General features: G+C 49.4%; 1 protein-coding gene across 3 annotated transcripts in view; it reads right to left on the reverse strand.

Moving 5' to 3' along the window:
- Positions 1-8,461, reverse strand: part of KIF1C (kinesin family member 1C) — a 33,324-nt gene extending 24,863 nt beyond the window's left edge. Inside the window, exons 1-13 of one of the 3 annotated variants that reach the window (XM_043963369.1) lie at positions 8,231-8,461; positions 6,030-6,132; positions 5,687-5,823; positions 5,203-5,279; positions 4,740-4,919; positions 4,353-4,418; positions 4,050-4,228; positions 3,786-3,897; positions 3,365-3,442; positions 3,153-3,218; positions 2,984-3,059; positions 2,550-2,628; positions 2,181-2,326 (exon numbers count right to left, since the gene is read on the reverse strand). In XM_043963369.1, the coding sequence (XP_043819304.1) occupies positions 2,181-2,326; positions 2,550-2,628; positions 2,984-3,059; positions 3,153-3,218; positions 3,365-3,442; positions 3,786-3,897; positions 4,050-4,228; positions 4,353-4,418; positions 4,740-4,919; positions 5,203-5,279; positions 5,687-5,732 (1,105 nt within the window). In that variant the 5' untranslated portion in view covers positions 5,733-5,823; positions 6,030-6,132; positions 8,231-8,461. Of the gene's footprint in view, positions 1-2,180; positions 2,327-2,549; positions 2,629-2,983; positions 3,060-3,152; positions 3,219-3,364; positions 3,443-3,785; positions 3,898-4,049; positions 4,229-4,352; positions 4,419-4,739; positions 4,920-5,202; positions 5,280-5,686; positions 5,860-6,029; positions 6,133-8,230 lie in introns of all 3 variants that reach the window. The other 2 variants (XM_043963367.1, XM_043963368.1) reach the window with 2 other exon arrangements.
- Between the last annotated feature and the right edge of the window lie 3,123 nt (positions 8,462-11,584).

Genomic DNA, 11,584 nt, shown 5'->3' on the forward strand with positions numbered 1-11,584 from the left:
ATCACCCAGAAAACCAAAACAAGGCTTCGGGGTCAATGGAATCTGAGCTGGACAATAAAGATTCTGAGAAGAAGGGAGGTGAGGATTCCAGGACTAGGGGATGGCTTGTGACAAGGCATACAAATAGGAAATCACATATTAAATTCAGGGAATAACTAGAGGGCCAATTTGGCTGCAATTAGAGAATATTAAGGAGTAATATGAAATATCAAGTCTGGAATAGGCTGCTACCAAGTTATGGGGGGCTTTGAATGCCAGACTGAGATGTTTATATTGCATCCTAAAAAAAATTAGAAAAACACTAAAAATTGTTTTTTAACAAGAGGGTGAGATGATTAGACCTACAACCTGAGATTATTTTGGTAATTATATAGAGGATGAATTGAAGAGGCAAGAGAGGAGAAGCAAAGAAACCAATTAGGAGGTTATTTTAATAGTTCCAGCAAAATGGGATGACAGGATTAGGGCCTGAGGGCCTGAACTAGGGTAATAACTGTGTTGAAAGAAGGAAAGGGGGTGCAGCTAGGTGGTGCAGTAGATAAAGCACCAGCCCTGGATTCAGGAGGACCTGAGTTCAAATCTGGACTCAGACATTTGACACTCACTAGCTGTGTGACCCTGGGCAAGTCACTTAACCCCCACTGCCCTGTGCCGAAAGAAAGAAAGAAAGAAAGCGAAATGAAGGGAGGTAATATCACTAACACTTAGTAACTAATTAAATATAAGAATGAGGAATGACTCCCAATAAAAAAGATAGTGCTGTATATCCTCAATAGAAATAGTAAAGTTTGGTATAGAGGAAGGCTAGGGGTGGGGAGAGGGAGAACAAATCATCTTCCTCCAACCACACTTGAATATCTTCAAGGACAGGAAGCTCACTAATTGCCTCATTAAGTATTTCAATCCATCCATTCCATTGTTGAACAGCACTATTAGAAAAATCTTCTCCATTAATATTCACCCATTGGCCCTGCCCTCTGAAACAAGGGGGGGATAAACCCACCCTATCTGCTACATGGTTGTCTTTCATGTTCTGAGAAGGGCAGAGATGGGAATAATTATGGCAACTAGGTAGCACAGTAGATAGGGTACTGGGCCTGTAGTCAGGAAGACCTGAGTTCAAATTCTGTCTGACAGTTAGCTATGGGACCCTGATGTTACTTAACTTCTGCTTGCTTCAGCTTCCCCATCTGTAAAATGGAGATAGTTATGAGGATTTAAATGAGATAATAATCATAAGGTGCTCTGCAAACCTTAAAGATCTTTATAAATACTGGCTGTTATCATTACAATTAATATTGTGGCATGTGTAAAGAATAAGACAATTCTGTATCCTCCTTAGTTTTTTCTTCTGGATGTGCTCCAATCTATCAATGTCCCTTTAAAAATGACTCAAAATAAAGGGCAGCTGGGTGGCGCAGTGGATAGAGCACTGGCCCTGGAGTCAGGAGTACCTGAATTCAAATCTGACCTCAGACACTTAACGCTTACTAGCTGTGTGACCCTGGGCAAGTCACTTAACCCCAATTGCCTCAAACCCCCCCCCCAAAAGACTCAAAATAGAAAACAATGTTAGAGATGTGATCTGACCAGTACAGAATATATTAGGGTTATAACCTTCCTCTGATCTGAACTCTACACACTTCTGAAAATTCCCAGATCTTTTTCTTAACAACTGCTGCCAAGCCAGGTCTCTATACTTACAAAGGTGACTTTTTTTTTTTTAATTTTTTTTTTTTTTGAGGCAATGGGGGTTAAGTGACTTGCCCATGGTCACACAGCTAGTAAGTGTCAAGTGTCTGAGGCCGGATTTGAACTCAGGTACTCCTGAATCCAGGGCCGGTGCTTTAACCACTGCGCCATCTAGCTGCCCCAACAAAGGTGACTTTTAAAAAAGAAATTTCTATTTATACCTATGTTGTCTTGCTGGCTTGGTCCCAGAATTCTTGTCTATCAAGATAATTCTGAATCCTGATTCTCTCCAAGGTATTAGGTATGAACTTTGTGCCATTTGTAAATTTTATGAGCACCTATCCTAGATCTTCACTATGTAAATAATAAATAAGCATTTAATAATAAATATTAACAGCATGAAGGAGCACCCTAACCACATACAGGTGAGGAATCTAGTGCTAGGCAAAGGATAGAACCCCAGCTCCCAATCTCCCAGTCCCCTATACCTCCCAGAGCAGAGGCGGAGAGTCCCTGGGCCAGCAGCAGGTCTCGGAGCCGGGCTACCTCCTCCTGTAGCTCTCTGATCAACCGTGCATTGGGGTCCTCATTGATAACTGCATTACAGCGGATCTGCTTGGTGCGGTCTGCATATCTGGGGCAGGGAAGGAGGGTCAGGGGAGCCTAGACTTCAGCCAGCTCCCTTTTATTGGTCTGTTTGTCTGTCTGCATCTCCATTTCTTCCAATCAATCATCGTGTCTAAAGGTATAGCAGGGGCACTACAAGCCCTTAAATCAGGGTCCTAAGCAACTATCCCCTAAATCCCTGGCTTTCCCTGCCTGTCCATCTGATGCCTTCAGTGTCTCAGGGTCCCAACCTGAGGGTGCTGAGTGTCTCTTCATAGTTGATATCTGCAGGGCTTAAAGCTGCAATCATTGCTGTGCGTGAATTTCCTCCTGGAAATAAAGGAGAGAAACCATTGGGGCTGGATTTTAATAGGGGTTAAGCTGGCTGAAGGTAAAGGTGGTTACCTAGAGGTGAGGATCAGCTAGTGAACGTAAGAGTCATAGTAGGGCAGGGCACTTGGGGGATGGAGGGTGGGAATTAAATGAAAAATTATGAGGTTAATAGTAATTGAGTCTTGGTGGCGATGAGAGTACTGTGAAGTCCTAAGGAAAGTCATGGGGTTAGTGGGAGGCAAGGGAAATGACTAAATGGATATAGGGACAGAAGGGAACCTAGCCAAATGGAGAGGACAATCAGTGGCATAAAGAAAGGGGGGAAGAAAGGGGGGGACATAGGAGCTCTCACCCAAATTCTCCTTCAGCAGCCAAGTAAGCACAGAGTCCCGATAAGGGATGAAATCTGATTTCCGCTTCTTTGATTGCTAGGAACAAAAAGAAAGTGTATGGGAAGATGAGATGGTACCTCTCCCACCACTGTAATTCCCTCTTTCTCCCAGTATTGGTCCAGGTCTCACCATCTCTGCTAGAGCTGAGATCACTTTTCCTAATGTGGTCAGGGACTTATTTATGTTGGCACCTTCCTGAAAGGGGAAGAGAAGAATATGGACAGTGAGATGGCCCCTGAATCACTTCTCCCACCTCCCCAACAAGAGAACCTCCTCCACCCCCACCTTCTTCCTAGATCTCACACCACACTCTGACCCTACGTCTCCAAGTCTCTTCTTACCTTCAGCCGCATGCCTCGGGCCCCTGAAGAATCAGCTCGCTCACTCCCAGCCAGATCCACCAAACTAATTTTACTGACCTGGAGATCATAAGTTAAAAGAAGAGACAGGAAGGGATGAGTTAGGCCAGGTGAAAGAAGAAAGGAGAGAAAAGCAAAGGGGAAGCATGATGGCACTACCCAGCAGAAACTTGGGCAACTACTCGGCTCAGTGGCTGGAGGAAAGGAGTCTAAGGGTATATTATTTATTTTTTTCTTTTTGGAGGAAGTAGTGGAAACCGGAGGAAAGATGTTCAGGATCAAAGTGACATACTCTTTCCAATAAGGGGAAGGGTGTTCCCCTGCCCTAAGAGGAAAAGCAATGGGTCCTAGGTTCAAGAATAACAAATGGTGAGGAACCCAGAGAGTCGACAGAATGCCTCACCTTCTCTGTATCCAGTCCTGAGAACTGGTCATGACAACGCTGGGTAAAAACAATGGTGAAGACAGCATGGGAACGGCTACTGGTCTCATTCATGTTGGTGGCAGCCACTGTCCTGAAGGGGAAAAGGAGGGGATTGGAATCAAGGGATCCAGCCTAATCGGCCCCAGCCCTCTTCCTAGTATTCCGGCATTTAGAACTTCAGGCCCAGACTTCCTCCCGCTCCAGTGCTATTCCCCTCAGGCTCCCAGCCCTCCCACCCCTCACCGGGCCTTGTTGCCACAGTCCATTAGGTCAGCGATGTCAGCATAGGAGGTAACTGCCAGCTTGGACAGGTCCTGAACATAGGGACCCAAGATGGGGTGCTCTCGCACCCGCAGTCCCCCCCTGCTCTTGGGGTTCAGAAGGTCCCGTACACGCTCACAATAGATCTCCATGTAGCTCACCTGGGCCGGAGGGTACAATGATCCAGGTGTGTGGTTAGTTTTACCTTATGTCTCTGTCCCACCTAACCCAGTTTTGGGTCCCCCAGGCACTCATGCATTTAATTCTTCTAAGTCCTTTTCTCACCTCCACAGAGTAGGACAACTGAACATTCTGGTTCTTACTAACCCGGGAGAAGAGGTCTTCACAGAGCTGAAGGAGAGGGGAGAGGAGGAACCAAAAAAAGGCAAGGGTCAGGCCTCTCCATGCCCTCTAATCACCACAAACTCCACCGAGAAAAGGAACCTAGCTCTAGCACCCAGTCTTCCCTTTCCCACTTAGCTAGTTCATGCTCCTTCCAGCCATCCATACCCTAAGGTGCCTTCTGAACTCTCAAGTGTCCCTTGAGCCCAAGTTCTCCAAGCCTCTAATCCTTACCTTCCCAAACCAGATACTCATGTTCTTTGCTAGTGACGTCCCCCAGGCACCCGGGGATCCCCCATCTCAGTTCTCTGTTACATCTGAGGGATGTACCTGGGGCACAATGCCTTGCTGCCCAGGCTCCTGCCGCCCCATCATGGTATAGGATTTTCCAGCACCTGTCTGCCCATAGGCAAAGATGCAGACATTATAGCCCTCAAAGGCATGAAGCAGCATCTCTTCTCCGATATCCTGATACACTTGAAGCTGAGATGCAAACTGAGGGTCCTCTGCCTGAGAAGAAGGATCAAGAACAGGTAGCACATAAGGTGGTAGCAGGGCAAGAAAGAGCTGAGAACCAGCTGTTTTGGCTTTCAATTTCCAGGACTCAAATATCTTGTCCCTCAGTCCCTACTCTGTACCCAGAACCCAAGAACCTAACCACACCCTACCATTCCCAGGCCTCCCTCACTACCCAAAGTCCTACTCCCCACCCCTCAAATCCTCAGCTCTTCCCTCCCCTGCTCCCATGAAGGATACTGGGGTCTACCCTCCCCTACCAAATAAGTAACCTCACCGAGGTGTGAGACCAGTAGGAGTAGTCGAAGGTGAAGCTTTTGGGGGCATCCTTGCTCTGCTTGGGGTTGGTGATGGCTAACAAGAAGAAATGAGGTTAAGGACAGGACTGGGCTCCAAGCTCTCAGCCCCAGAACTCCTTCCCCACATAGCCTCAGCCCTTGGATCAGGGAACCAGGAACCCTCTGCCCCAGTTCACAGCTCCCATTTAAGACTCCCCAACCCCCTCTAGTCACTAGAGCTAATTTTGGCTTCCTAAGACCTGCCTTCCCACTGAGCTGCCTCCCTGATTGGGCAATGAGGGCTGCAGGCCAACATTCCTTCCCCCCCCCCACCATGGCCCAGAGAACACACAAGAGAAAGGACTGCTCCCACCCCCACCCTATGCTCACCTAAAACCCTCCCAGAGCCTCTAGTGGGCATGTCCAGTGTCCTCCAGCCTTCCCCCAATCCCAGAAATCCCTGTCAGTGCCCCTGGGACTCACTCACAGGTGGTGTTGCCCTGCATGCTGACCACACACTTGGCATCATGGCTGCTCTCTCGGGCGTTAAAGGGTCGTACCCTCACAGCAACCTTCACTGAGGCACCTGCCATGGCCTAAGAGACTCCCACCTCACTCAGCTGGAAAACAGAAGGGGGAGATGGTACAGGTAGCACCTAGAAGGGAAGAAGTGACAAGAGACTTCCATTCCACCATTTCACCCCCCTCAGGGCCCCCAATATCTCCTACTTCTCCCAACCTTCCAGCCACTTTTCTTCCAGGTCTTTCCCTCACCCTGTGTGCCCTTCCCTCTTTCCTTCCCCCCTCCAACTCCCAAGCCTGTTACCTAGTGTCCTGGCCCCAGGTTGGGGGTACTGTGTTGCCTCTGGCTGCCACTGGCCCTTGTAAGGAAGGCCCCATCCTATGCTTTGGGCCTGGCTGCTCCTGGGCTGTGGGGAACAAAGGGAAAACACTAGGCTATAGAGAAAATTGGAGGGAGTCCCCTGAAATCCCTTGGATCTATCCAGGAGGCATGGCCAGAATGGTAGGGGAATAATGGAGAAGATTAAGGACCTAACAATCTAGGAGAGTTTTGTCCAAAGTGAAACCAACAATCTGGAGAACTATCCTAAACCTGCCAATAAAGGGTAGGACACAAAGATCCCAGGTAAAGGGGAAGTGAGACACAGTTTGGGAGTGTGGCTGGATGAAAAGAAAATGCAATGAAAAATAACGGAGTAAGTGAATAATTAGGATGGAACACAGAAATATTAAAAGGGAGATGAGTTCTGAGGTAGATAGAAAATAGGAGAAAAAACTGAGAAAAACAGAGAAATCCTCCTACCCTGAAGGATTCTGACCCCATCTGCCTAGTCAGTTGATAAACATTTATTAATTGATACTGTGCTAAGCCCTGAAGATACAAAGAAAGGGAAAAAACAGCCTTTACTATAAAATTCTAACAGTGAAGACAACATACAAACAATTATGTATATACAAGATATATATGGGGTAAATTGAAAGTAATCTGAGAAAGAAGGCACTAGGATTAAGCCAACATGAAAGAAACATGTGTGTGTGTGTATATATATATATACATATATATACACACACATGTTTATATATATATATAACTTATATATATACAACAGCCCACCTCCAAACATAAATGTAGAAAAATCAAGTGAGGACAGAGAAATCCTCAGGCTTTGAAGGTTCAGCACCCAGAACCTGGGATCCAAACATCATCTATTATTGCTCTGAGACTCTTCAAACCCACCTGCCCCCAGAACCCCAGCTTTTCCTTCCAAGGACAATGAGTTTGGGAGGGTGGAGCCATCCTGTTTCCCTATTATTCTCGAGGGGAAAGGGGATGGTGTTCTTACCAAGAATGAGGAAAGGGGATACCAAGTTCCTGATGGGGTTGGGGGAGGGTGGAAGAGACTGGGTCCTCATAAGAAGAAACAGCCTAACTCTACTCCCAGACCCAGAACCCAAGCATCCTACTGTCTCCAAGGTGTCAGGCAGGAGCCCAGGAATGTGGATGAGCTGGTGCCTACACCCTGGGAGGAGAGAGGCTGAGCCAGCCTACGCCCATACAGGACAAGGACAGGGAGGGCAAGAGGAGTTACTGATCCTGAGCTTTTCCTCTTTACACCCAATACCCTGTTTACTCTCTTTCTCGTGGTGGGCCTTACCTCGGGTTCTACAGGCTGGGGCTTGGGAGATAGGGGAAAAAAAAGCGGGCGATGGGGCTGTCTAGAAGTGACAGAAAGAGATCTCAAAGTGAAATCCCAGCAGTTACCTCCGGAAGTGCAGCCCTGACCTGTAACTCCCCAGTGGGGAAAGGAAAAGAAGGGACAGGAGGCTGGGGTACTGGGTTGAAGAAGACGTACAAAGCTGAGAGTGGGGGCTCACTGCGCTGGTTACAAGAAGGGTAGAGCGGCCTCTTGGCCGGGCACTGAGGGTAGAAAGTGGGGCATGAATGGGGGAGCTGGGGGTGGGGGGCGCTCAAAGCAGTCAGTTATAAGGCCCGGGAGGGGGGAACCAGAAAGGAACGCAGATTAAATTGGTTAAAAGAGACAGAGCCCGGGAGGATGGAGACGGAGGGAGGGGCGCAAGCTGCAGGCGAGGCCCGGGACGGATCGACCGGGAGGTGGGGGGTGGGGTGGCGGACACCGGCGGAACCAGGAGGGAAATGCCAGGGTGCCCGGCCCCGCCCGCCCAATGCCAACTCCATGGCCCCCGTTTCCTTTCCTAGCCACTGGGGGCAGCCCCGGCGGGGCCGCGGCCCGCGCGGGGGCGACGGGACACGGCGGCGCCCTGGGTATGGGTGCCCAGGCCGGCCGGGCGGCTCGGCCGGCGCACCTCGCCTCCTGCTCCGCTCTGAGTAATGCGCCAGGAATTCCGTCGAGGCCACCCCAGAGAGGCGCGCCCGGCCTGGGCCTGCTCCTCCTTGGCCGCCCGTCCCCCGGACAGACGCCGGGGGTCTTCCCCGCCACGCCCGTCCCCCGGGCCCAGCGTTCCTCGGGTGCCGCGAGCGCTCACCTCGGCTCCCTTCCTCCTCGTCCTCCTCGTCCCGCGATCCGCTCTCCTCGCCCGAACGCCCAGCTTAGGGCGAGGGGGCTCCTGGGCGATTTCCCCCCAGGCCCCTGGCACCGGGGCCGGGGGAGGAGGCGGCGGAAAGGTTGCGGGCACAGAGAGCGGAGCGGCAGCGCGGCTGCGCCCGGCCGCGGCGGCTGCAGCGAGCGAGCTAGCAGGCGAGCGCCCGGGCGAAGGGGGGTGGGGGACGGGCTCCGCGCGCGCACACACGCGCGCTCACGCCGGGGCGGGCAGAGTGGGCCGGCTACTCCTCTTGTTAAAAGGGCAATGCGCCCCGCGGTGGGGAGCCGACCTGGGGAACGCCACCAGGAGGAAGGGACAGGAATGGGGTATCCCGCTCTCTACCTTTCAGGGCGCCGCCTGACCGGGCTTTTCTGGCAGGCCCATGCCAGGCTTACGGCTCCCCTCCCCTCGCCCATCCGCGCCTGTTTCAGGTGCTGACACCACCTGCCAAGCTCTCGGCCCTGCTTCCTAGGAGACTGCTCCCTGTGACCCCTTCTCCCTTTCTGCAGCTCTGGATTTCAAGCTACCCCAGCTAATCTCTGTCCACCATAACTGGCTCCCTTTGCCCATAATTATAATTCGCATTTCTGTAACATTTTAAGTTTTACAAAATGCTTTCCTCGCAACATCCCTGTGAGGCTGATAGTGCAAGTATTAACACCGAGTGTGATTTCTTTACAATGCTCCAGTTGACCCTTTTGGCCACCACCACTACCCACCCCAACTCCTTTGTTCATCTCCCCCCCCCCCCCCCGAAATGAGGGTTAAGTGACTTGCCCAGGGTCACACAGCTAGTAAGTGTCAAGTGTCTGAGGTCTGATTTGAACTCAGGTCCTCCTGAATCCAGGGCTGGTGCTTTATCCACTACGTCACCTAGCTGCCCCCCCTTTGTTCATCTTAATGGTTCCCAACGGATCCCATGTTTCACTCAGTTATCTACAATTGTTCCTTTGTCCATCTCTATATATCTGAATTGGACTCTGTACTAGTTGTCCCCTACCCTGGTCCATTTCTATCTCCAACTGGCCTTTCGGTCCACTTTTAACTTTCTCTAACTATCCCTTTGCTTTACCCAGTAGATATCCCTTTACCTGGTATATTCATCAAATGTCTTTATTTCTGACTTTGGATGGCACTTTCCATTTACTAACAGGTGCCAAATACAAATTCTGTATCAGTACCTATACCCTAAATGCCTAGATTTTGACACTACCCCTCCCCATCCTCTTACCTGGCTTCCTTCTAACTATCCCCAATTGCCTACTTAGTACTACCTTCAACCTGTCATTTCCTAACAGTTGTACCTGTGACTCCAACTGCTACCTTCACTTGTACCCCTAATCGTTGTACTACCCACCCCTCCCCCCACTACTTTCAGATTCAGCTACTCCACAGCCCAATTTAGCAACCAGCACGATCCTCTACCCTCAAGAAGAGGATAGAGACCTTCCTCTGACCACACCTTCCATTTCCTGCTTCAAATGTCTCCTGAGGCGACTAGGGTCCTGGCTAGGAGATTCTGCCCCAAATCCACTTCATCAGCCTAGTCCACAACCTTAGGGAAGAAGAGAAGCTAGAACTTCCTCTGATTTAGCCTTCCATCTCCTACTGATTGTGTTCCCTGAGGGAAGGCCTCCACACTAGGCCACCAAAGCAACTTCCATTTGCTGCCCAACTAATTTCCCAAAGGAAATGTGAAGAACCTCTGCTGCAAAGAGGAGCAACCTTCCCTTTGACCTCAGGCCTTCCATGTCCTGTTGTGACTTTTCCTTGATGGAAGAGAAAGAGGAAAATCTTGGGAGTGGGGAGGGATTTCCATCTCCTGCCAGTTTCCTGCCTAATCTCCAGTTTTTGAAGTGAAGAGAAATAGTGGAATAGGGTCTCACATCTGCCTTCCATCCCATGTTCCATTTGTCTCTAGGCCAATTTCTAGCCTCTTCTGAACAAAAGGAGCGGCACTTTCCACTCAATGAACATTCTCACACTTGGTCATACCCTACACATCTCAGTGATTCTGAACCCCAGTAAGTCATCATTCAAAGTCCATTCCCTACCCCACCCCCACCACCCAATTCCTTATTGCTATCCCCTTCAACCTTCTTCTTTTTTTTTTTTTTTTTTGCAGGGCAGTGGGGGTTAAGTGACTTGCCCAAGGTCACACAGCTAGTAAGTGTCAAGTGTCTGAGGCCGGATTTGAACTCAGGAACTCCTGAATCCAGGGCCGGTGCTTTATCCACTGCGCCACCTAGCCGCCTCCCCCTTCAACCTTCTTAACCCCAAAGTTCCAATGAAATACCACCCACCCCTTCTACTGTGCCCTTTGGAATGCCTGTTCCTTAGGTAATAAGCTTCTTTTTATCCTAAAACTTTGACTTTCCCCCTCCTGACTTCTAGTTATTATTGAAACCCAACTCACCCCAATCACACAGTCTCCTTGGCTACCCTTTCCAGTACTGGCAGCACCTTCACTCATTCCCCTCAACTTGCTGGTTGAGGAAGGTGAGTTGGAATACTCCTTGTTCCACATTGCCACTTAGGTTCATACAGTTCATATTTACTGTCTGATAAAAATGCCGGTAGCTGTTGTCTACAGTCTTCCAGGTCGCTCCCCTTTCTTCTTTAATGAGTTTGGTGCCTGGTTCACAATTTTTCTTTCCTCCCCATTTCCTGCCCTCATACCTTGGGCACTTCAACATACATATTGACTCTCCCTTGACCACACTTTGACCACTCAGTTTCTCAACCTACTCACTTCCCATGACCTACCTCACCTTAACCATACACAAAGATGGTCATACTCTTGATCTTACTATCACCTACATGTTCAAGAATTCCAAAATTCCCTTTTCTGATTATAATCTGTTAACTTTCTACCTCTTTCCTACCTACCCTTACCACACTCTATGCTTGGTCCACAATATGACCTTCATCCCTTGACTCCTCTGTTCTCTTCCAGGTCATCACCCCTGCATTAGCTGTTTTCCTCCCATTTTGACCCCTTGGTGAACCAGCTCAACTCTACAATACTCTCTTGAGTCTCTAGCCCTCATGTGATGTTATTGATTGCACCCTGTCAAGTCTCAGCCTTGCATGACTCCCACTATCTGTTGTCTTTATTCCTACACATATGATGCTGAATGAAGGTGGAGAAAAATCACATAATCATTCTGATTGGGTTCACTGGAAATTTATGTTACAGAACCTCAACTGGGTCCTCACTGCTGCTTATCAACTCACTATCTCACCACAGTGACTCTTCTAATCCTTTTCATTTCTCCTAACACCTCCCATGACTCC

This window comes from Dromiciops gliroides, chromosome 4 (genome assembly GCF_019393635.1).
Source record: "Dromiciops gliroides isolate mDroGli1 chromosome 4, mDroGli1.pri, whole genome shotgun sequence".
NCBI classification, from domain to species: Eukaryota; Metazoa; Chordata; class Mammalia; order Microbiotheria; family Microbiotheriidae; genus Dromiciops; species Dromiciops gliroides.